This window comes from Uranotaenia lowii, chromosome 2 (assembly GCF_029784155.1).
Source record: "Uranotaenia lowii strain MFRU-FL chromosome 2, ASM2978415v1, whole genome shotgun sequence".
In the NCBI taxonomy this organism is placed as follows: Eukaryota; Metazoa; Arthropoda; class Insecta; order Diptera; family Culicidae; genus Uranotaenia; species Uranotaenia lowii.
In genome coordinates, this window is record NC_073692.1 from 278,402,913 (window position 1) to 278,412,500 (window position 9,588).

The 9,588-nt window shown below is 44.7% G+C and overlaps 1 protein-coding gene across 1 annotated transcript; it reads left to right on the forward strand.

Annotated features, from left to right (window-relative positions):
* The first annotated feature begins 7,528 nt into the window (after positions 1 to 7,528).
* On the forward strand, positions 7,529 to 8,017 carry LOC129742719 (uncharacterized). The gene has a single exon (XM_055734664.1). It carries the CDS (start codon positions 7,529 to 7,531, stop codon positions 8,015 to 8,017), a length of 489 nt encoding a protein of 162 aa, XP_055590639.1.
* Positions 8,018 to 9,588: the final 1,571 nt, after the last annotated feature.

A 9,588-nucleotide genomic window follows, 5' to 3' on the forward strand; every position in this document is an offset into this window, starting at 1 on the left:
CGACTCAGTCTATTGATCAGTGGTTTAAAATAATGGTTTAAAAATTTATCTGAAGGCGACCCTTCAGAGATTTGGTGAAATATTTATAAAAGATTTTTTTTCTAAATTATACAAACATTTCAATTGGCTGAAATGGTAGTCAATGTGCAACTCGAGACCCCATATACCCAATCTTCGGGTTGTGGTCATTAGACTTAGTCTGTTTGGGGTCATTTTTGAATTTCTCAAACCCTCGGCTCTAAAAGCTTCGTCTTGGTCCAAAACTCATCAATGATTTTTTGCAGAATTTTTGAGTAATATTTACATGAGTAAATTTGAACTTTTAGGTTTGTATGGGAAAATTTAATTTTTTTTACTGAAAAATCAAAGTCTTTTTTGTGTCTTCTGTGGAACCGAGCCAGCTGATGGTTATTGTGCCAAAATTCTCTAAAGGAAATTTTCCGCTGAACAACTTTGTTGAAGACCTGTAAGTTCGTATCTTATTAGACAAAAAAGTTATTAATTCAATATCACTGCTGGAGCCTCGCGAAGTACTGCATGAAAAGTAGTCATGCAATACCTCGCTAGGCACCCAGTAGTGATGTCAATTGAATTTATTGTTCATCAATGCCAAGACATACCCTTGTTAAACAGCTAATACTTTTTTGCCTAATAAGGTACGAAATTACGGTTTTCAACAAAGTTGTTCAGCGGGAAATTGTCTTTTAGGAAATTTATAAATTGGCACAAAAACCATCAGCTAGCTCGGTTTCACAGAAGAAACAAAAATGATGTTGATTTTTCAGTACAACATTTTAAATTTTCCCATACAAACCTAAAAGTTCAAATTAACTCATGTAAACGTTACTCAAAAATTTTGCAAAAGATCATGGATGAGTTTTGTACCAAGACGAAGCTTTTTAGACCCCAGGGTTTGAGAAATTAAAAAATGACCCCACATCGACTCAGTCTAGTGGTCATATCACCTGTTGACTTTCAACTACGATTCTCAACTTCCCTGTGGTGCTAGCTGGGGTGCGAGCAACCTTAGCGGAGATCGGGTACCCAACCCCGGTAGATACTTTGGTTACATGCTAACTGAGATAGGGGGCTCCATACGCGTCTGTTCTCCATGTAAGGAGCAGCGTGCGGAGGGCCTAGTGATGTTCGGGACCCAAAACAGCAAAATCACGACGGTCCTCCTGCGAGATAGTGGGGTTAGCTGCGGGCCTTGCGAGCCCGTGACTAAGAAAAACAACCAACAACGAGTAATGGACAAGAAATTTTGGATTGGAATCGACAAAGACTCATGCGACGAAAACGGATTAGCGATTGTGCAATACCCACGTGCTCTCCGACGAATTGAAGAGCCGAAGTTTTCGACATCGTGACGCTGCAGGAGGTATGCTAGAAAAGCTCCATTTACTAGAGCTGCGGCAACACACACGAGCTTGGAACATCTTTTATAGTTATGGGTAAAATGCAAAAGCGCATGATCGGGTGGTGACCGATTGATCAACGAATGTGCCGGTTGAGATTCAAAATCAAAAGCCGCTTCTTCATCATCAGCATCATCAACGTGTACAGCCTTAACCTCCGAAGTACCGGTGACGATAAAGACGAATTCTACGCGCACAAGCGTTAATATGACCGCTGCCTAAAACATGATATCAAGATCGTCATCGAGGATTTTAACGCTTAGGTCGGCCAGGGGGAGGAATCCAACCCAACAGTTGGAAGGTTCAGCACGCACCAGCTGACCAACATTAACGGCCTAAGACTTATAGATTTCGCCGCCCCCAAACGAATGGCCGCACGTAGTACCTTTTTCCAGCACCGCCTTCCACACAAGTACACCTTGAGATCACCGTACTAAACGCACTCACAGATCAACCACGTTTTGATAGACAGCCGTCACTTCTCGGACATCATCGACGACAGATCCTGTTGAAGCGCTAACATCGAGAAAGACCACCATCTGGTGATGGTGAACAGGTCGCAGCAGACTACGCGCAATCAACGAAGCAGCGCTGCCAGCAGAGAGCGAGCTTGACGAAGCCACTCTTAAGGACTGTTGGGATACCATCAAGACTGACATCAACAGCGTTGCGGAGAACGTCATCGGGCATATGGAAAGAACTCGTCGAAACTACTGGTTCGACGAGGAGTGTTGGAGAGTGATGGACAAAGAGAACGTAGAATGTAGAAAAACACCAACAGCGGAAGAGGCAGCGAGTCCGAACGGCTTTTCCGGGAAGCTGACCAAACTGATCAAAGCGACGATGGATGGAACGCTGTGCTGTGTGCGGATTTATTTATTTATTTATTTATATAGTATTCCGTCTCACGACATAGCTTGACGAACATAATTCCTAAAATTCACTCGGTCCATGGCAACCGTTCTCCAATTCCTCGGGCACCCCACGTTCGCCAGATCACGCTCCACTTGGTCTAACCACCTCGCTCGTTGCGCCCCGCTCGTTTTGTTCCTACCGGATTCGTAACGAACACCTGTTTTGCAGGACAGTCGTCCGGCATTGTCGCAACATGTCCCGCCCAGCGTATCCGGCCAGCTTTCACCACCTTCTGGATACTGGGTTCGCCGTAGAGTCGCGCGAGCTCGTGGTTCATCCTTCGCCTCCACACTCCGTTCTCATGTACGCCGCCAAAGATGGTTCTTAACACTCGTCGCTCGAATACTCCGAGTGTACGCAGGTCCTCCTCGAGCAATATCCATGTCTCGTGCCCGTAGAGAACAACCGGTCTAATAAGCGTCATATACAGGTTACACTTCGTGCGAGGGCTAAGTCTTCTCGACCGCAGTTGCTTGTGGAGTCCATAGTAGGCACGACTTCCGCTGATAATTCGCCTCCGGATCTCACGGCTGGTATCATTGTCTGCGGTCACCAGTGAGCCGAGATAGACAAAGTCTTCGACTATCTCCAGCTCGTCGCCGTCGATCATGACCTTGTTATTACTGGACAAGCGGGTTCGGTCGGTCTCGGATCCGCAGGCCAGCATGTACTTCGTCTTGGACGTATTCACCCATCAACCCAATCCTTCCTGCTTCGCGTTTCAGTTTGCGGTAGATGTTTTCCACCGCCGCAGATGATCTGCCGACTATATCAATGTCATCGGCAAAGCAGATAAGTTGCGTGTGTAGCTGTGTGCGGATATCGGGTGAATTGTCGAGTTCATTTTAATCGCGCAGGGGGCTTCAACAAAGCGATTGTCTATCCTACATGACGTTAAACGTGGCGCTAGAAGGTGTTATTTGACGAGCGGTGGGTGAAATGCAGGGAACGATTTTCAACAGATCCAGTTAACTTATCTGCTTTGCCGACCATATTGATATAGTCGGCAAACTTAAAAGCTTAACAGGAAGAAAAGATTAATGATAAATACGTCCAAAACGAAGTATATTCTGGCATGCGGATCCGCGACCGAACGAGCCCGCTTGTCTGACAAAACTAATGCTAAAATCAACGGCAACGAGCCGGATTGCATGAAAAGTAGTCATGCAATACCTACCTTGCTAGGCACCCAGCAGCGATGTCTATTGAATTTATTGTTTATCAATGCCAAAAGATATACCCATGTTAAACAGCTAATAACTTTGTTGCCTAATAAGATACGAAGTTGCGGTCCACGACAAAATTGTTCAGCAGAAAATTTCCTTTGGAGAATTTGTAAATTGGCACAAAAACCATTAGCAGGCTCGGCTCCACAGAAGAAACAAAAATGATGTCGATTTTTCAGTACAAAATATTCAATTTTCCCATACAAACCTAAATAGAAGTTCAAATTTTCTCATATAAACGTAACTTAAAAATTCCGCAAAAAAATCATGAATGAGTTTTGAACCAAAACGAAACTTTTTAGACCCCAGGGTTTGAGAAATTCAAAAATGACCCCAAATCGACTCAGTCTACTGTACAATATTTACTTAGAGGTTGAGCATGTTCTATGTTCAACTCGTGACAGTAAATTCCTGCACCTGCACGGCCTTTTGCGGTTCATTACCGTCAGTATCTATAGAATACAATATGAGAGGACATTTGGACCTCTACGAAACCAGATAACCATTCTTGAGGAGAAGGAAATTTGACTTTAAACCCCATATAGGGAAAACTACTCGAGAGTTTAAAATCGTTTGGCGCTAAATTCACCTCGTTTAATCTAACTCATTCAGGCCACACATTTGTATGACTCGATGATCTTTCGATATTTCTTGACAGCCACAGACCAACTGTCTGTAGACGAATAGCACATGAGAAGGCTTCCTGTTTTAGGCACAAGTGTAGAGGTTTGATAGAAAACTGTTGAAGCTGTTGAAGAACATTACAAAGATTTTTAAACTGAATATTTTAATTCAATAATCAACTATCTCGAAGTTCGCGATTAATTATGACTTCTGAGAAAAATGTAATAGAAGTTTTCTTATTGTTTTTTCTTCCCAACTTTACATAATACCCCCGCTCTTAGACACCTGCCTTGGCAAGACCCGCTTCACTTACCAAGCTATGAACATCGATGCCGTCTCATAGACATAGACACTCTTCAAACCCGCAGAAACGCAACACGAGCTTCCTTTGTCGCCGATCTCTTGACATTGCGAATTGACTGCCCCACGCTCCTACACCCATAGAAGAGGTTGCAAAAATCCAATGCCTTTTTAGCAAATCTCTGTGCCGATAATGCTCTGAAATGTGCACTGTGCCGAAGACGGTATGTTTGAAAAACCGTAACTGGCATAAGGACTCGGCTCCCAACCAAAATTATGCATGACCACTACATTCAAGAGAAACAAGAAAAACATTTTATGGGATTTCCTTCCTATTGGATAATTCATCCCAGAAACAAGAAAATAAAAATTAAAACCACAGCGCTGTAGTGAGAATCGAACTCACATTATCAATTGTAGCGTCTTGCCAGTCCGACATTCTAACCAGTGTACTATTCAAGCTTCATGCAGGACGAGGTATATTTGTCATAGGCTTTCTGTTACCGATCAATCACAAAAAACGTACAACGGCGGCTACCCGGCGTTTGGCCTCCTTTCAATGCATTCCTTTGTCTTAAGATGGAAACGGGAAAGGGAACGGGAGTGAAGGAACGGGAAACCCATTGAATGAGAACTGTGCTTTGCTTACTGCCTGCTATTACATACACACGCTACATATACACAGCTGCTAAAGCCGGGCAGCTTGGCCGGTGTTGTTTGCCGGTAAATTGAAGGAATGTTTTTGTTGTTGCTTTTGCTACATACACACGCACAGCTTAGCCGTGTTTGCCGGTTGAATGAATTAGAAGGATGTTTTTGTTGTTGCTTTTGCTACATTCACACGCACAGTGCTCGGTTCGCTGGCTGCCTGGTGTTGGCCGGTATTTATTTCCATCCTTCTTCGGCTTGTGATGCGGTTGGGAGGGACGCGAAAACGTTTCTATATTGTTTCATTCAGACATACGCAATTCGGTTACGCTGGGAGGTTAATGCCGGTGGGCGCAAATCGAATCAGTGCCGGTCGCGTTATCTTCTTGTACCAATGATGCTATGAAATTGACTACACGTCATTGGCACAGAGGCTGAATTTTGGGTGTAGAAGCCATTCCTCTAAGTGTGCGACCCCGTGGACTTAAAAACCTGGATCCTCGATTGTATGTTCCCATTCGATTGAACAGTTATGGAGCTTATAGCGCTATCATCCGTGTTATGGAAACATTCAACCGTTTTTCTGAGCACTTCGACTTCGACGTTTCGAGAGATGTTTTCCGTAGTAAGGTTTTAAGTGTATTGAGAACCCTGTAATTAGTTTAATTAGTACTTGATCGGTACTAAAGCGATCAGGAATTTTAATTGATTTCTGTTTGTAATGTGTCCTTTTTATGTTCACTTGACACATTAATCAATTTGTTCGCAAACACCATTACTTGTGTATGTACCCTAGCATAAGATGTACTCTCTCGCAGCATAAAAAACTTTCGCCGAGAGAGACTCAGACAATAGTTCAGGCTAGCCATTTTTAAGTTAGAATAGATCATTGAGTTAAACGAATAGCACGGAATTTCACTTCGTCTTCAAATAAACTAAAAAGTTAAGTCCAAGCAAGCGACTTTCTATTCTAGTTCCGAAATCGAGATCCAGTAATAGTGGCAAATTAATCGCCAATCATATTGTGTTGTGTGCGGAAGAAAACCTACACCGAAGTGCAAACAAAATCTTCCCCCAAGCGAACGATCAGCTGCTGTGTAGAAGAATTGGTGACTTACCTGGATATTCTTACTGCTGGTGGATGCCGTCGACGAGAGACGGGAAGAAATACCCCGAAATCCGAACCCCCCCATCGGCCGAGCCCGAACATTTGGTCCTTCGAACCGGATTCGAGGACATCATCTCATCAGGACCGGCAGAGGAACTGGAAATTCGCCATCTTCTGGAGCGCCATTTCACCTGTGGTTTGTAGTGAAAAGCCACATCAAGGTAGGCCAATAGTGATATACTCACCGTGGATACTTTATACTGGCCCATTATTCACTTGGCCATCGAATATCAGCACAAATTTTACGCTGCAAACGTAAGCAAGCAGCAGCAATTACAATCAAATGTGGTGATTGATTTGGGGAATCAAAACAAACGACAAGATTACATTGGTCGACAAAATTTTGCAGTTTTACACTGTCACGCAAAAGTTTTGGAGCAGCCAAAATTAAATAAAATTTTAAAACGAAATTTACATTCTGAGGTTGGAAGTCAGTTGTACGGAGAATTTCAAGTGCAATAAGGGTGGTGCACTCTACAGTGTCGTTCAAAATTACATCGGCACTTACAATTTCGAAAGTTTTTTGAAAATTTGGAATTCACTTCCAGTGGTCATTGAGATACTGTGAAGCATTGGCGAGACCCATAGAGGCAAGTGGCTAGACTACAGTATCGTGCAAAATTATAGCAACACTTCCAAAATTGGATTTTTGGAAAAATTGAAAAATCGCTTAAGCTGTTAGTTTTGTGGCAATTGAAACATTGCGGGGTGGCGCTAATACAAGTTGCTGACTACAGTACCATCCAAAAAGATAGCAATTAGAACAAAATAAAAATAATTTGAAGATTTTCATATACAAATCGCATCCAAAAAGTCAATCGTTCGTGGCATTTACGGTCTTTTTTGGTGCAATTACGTGTGATTTGAGTGGTGTTGAGTGATGACTAGCAAGGCGGAGAAAAAACTGACAGCGGACCTTCTGACGAGACGACGAGCGTGTGCTGAGCGAGATGTGGTGGAGAAGTTCATCGCGGACTACACCTATGAACGGAATTGCTTCCAGGTTTCGGTACGTTTGGAGGCTCTCAACAAATGCAACGAGTTGTTCTTAAACGTGCAGAACGACATCGAGCTGGGTGATCACGAGGATAAGTTTGAAGGTCATCTTGAGTTCCGGGCTGATTTTGAGGATCGATTTTGCAGAGCGGAAGATTTTTTTGCTGTCTAAACTGGAAAGCAGGGAGCATCTTCTGAGTTCGACGATCATGCACGCATCGACTTCTCATAGCATGTCTTCCAGTTTCCATCATCGGTTGCCGAAAATCGATCTACCGAAGTTTAGCGGGGATGAATCGCGATGGATATCATTCCGCGACAATTTAATTTCGATGATTCACTGCAAAGAGGACATACCGATCGTCAACAAGCTGCAGTACCTGTTACAGTCACTGGAACGAGAAGCCAAGAAACCATTCGAATCGGTGGATATCCAAGCCGATAATTATTCCTCGACGTGGGATGCGATTAAAAAGCACTACAACAACAAGCGATTTCTCAGAAAGGAGTTGTTTCGAGGCCTGTATAACCTTCCACCAATACAGTTTGAGTCCGCACAAGACCTCAACACACTGGTTGATGATTTCCAGCGACACGTCAAGGCACTGGGAAAATTGGGTGAACCGATCGAGCATTGGGACACTCTACTCATCTTCATCTTGACGAATAAGTTAGATTCGGCGACGATTCGCATGGGAGCAAGATACTCGACAGAAGGATGAGGTGAAATACGACGAGCTCATCGAGTTTCTCATCCACCAGGTCCGGATGTTGAAATCCGTGGACAGCGATCTCCAGCATCGTTCTTCAGTGCACACCGTTACCAAGATGGCCGGACAAATCCCGAAGAAACCAGTTCCCATCCGATCTGTCGTGAACACAGCTACTTCCGAAACCCAATCCAGCACTTTGCCATGTCACTGTGGTTTGAGAACACATCCGCTTCACCAATGTCCAGCATTTTCAAATCTGACAAGCTCCCAACGGAGAGATCTTGTGACACAGCACAGTCTTTGCTGGAATTGCTTCCGCGGGAACCACCAGGCTAGAACCTGTCAATCTCAGTTCCTGTGTAGGATTTGCCAAGCGAAGCACCACACGATGTTGCACGACTCAGCAGTACCACCGAATGAGCTTTCACCCGAGAGATCACATCTCACACAAGTGAATCCAGGTCCGAGCGGTTCACTTAGCCCACCAACAGTAAATCTTCCCGTGCATTCTAACTCAACCGTTCTCTTGGAGACAGTCTCTCTGTTAGTAGTCGACCGATACGGCAGAAAGATCCAAGCACGAGTTCTACTAGATTCTGCAGCGATGTCAAATTTCATAACCAGGAAGCTGGCGAACGAGCTTGCCACCCGTCAAAGCCCCGTGGACATCGCAGTTGCCGAAATTGAAGAGTCAGTCAAGCGTATCAAGCACAAGTTAGCTGCCAAGACCATATCCAAGAACAGCGACTTCTCCACCACACTCGATTTCCTCGTCATGAAGAAACCAACATCATATCTCCCCACGTCGCCGATCGATTCAACTGCCTGGAGAAAGCCGAAGGTTCCATTGGCGGATCCTCAGTTCAACGTTCCAGCAACAATCGACATGATCATCGGTGGAGAATGTTACCATGAGTTTCACACAGGCGTACGCCACTCCCTTGGTAACGGTTTTCCGTTTTTGGTGGACACCCTCTTTGGCTGGACAGTTTCCGGCAAAGTGGATTCCAGCTCCACCACCGCACCGCGAGCGTGCTACCTCTCCACCGTTGATCAAACCCGAGAAACGATCCCTGGGGAGTTCCGGCCAATGGAAACCGCCGATGGGAGTCAGAAAACAGAAGCTCAACCCTCCACCACTCAAATCTACAACCAAGGATGCTTCGCCCGCCATTCCCGGCCCAATGATCCAAAAACCACCCTTGGAGATTCTCGCACGAAGAACACACACCGGAACTCCACCAGAGATACAAGTCACAAGATACCTGAAAGCATCATCCAACCTAGAATTATGCACAACAGCGATCCTGTTGAGGACGAACCACACTGCTATCTGCCACATCACCCGGTGCTCAAGGAAGCCAGCAAAACCACCAATGAAAGCGTGGTTTTCAATGCATCCTGTAAGCCCAATTCAGGGTACGTTGCTCAACACAGCCTGCTGCCCAATACTCCTTTAAGCGCCGCCAAGGTCAAAGGCTACAAAGATCGGTAGAGCACGCCGAACGTGCTCAACGCGCTTATAGAGCGCTAAAAGGTGATTAGCGTTCTTATAACTTTACTCCAACCGTTCGATCTAC

What these genes read in the sequence shown, in the direction of transcription:
- LOC129742719 (XM_055734664.1), top strand. Translation starts at nt 7,529, where the DNA reads ATGTCTTCCAGTTTCCATCATCGGTTGCCGAAAATCGATCTACCGAAG.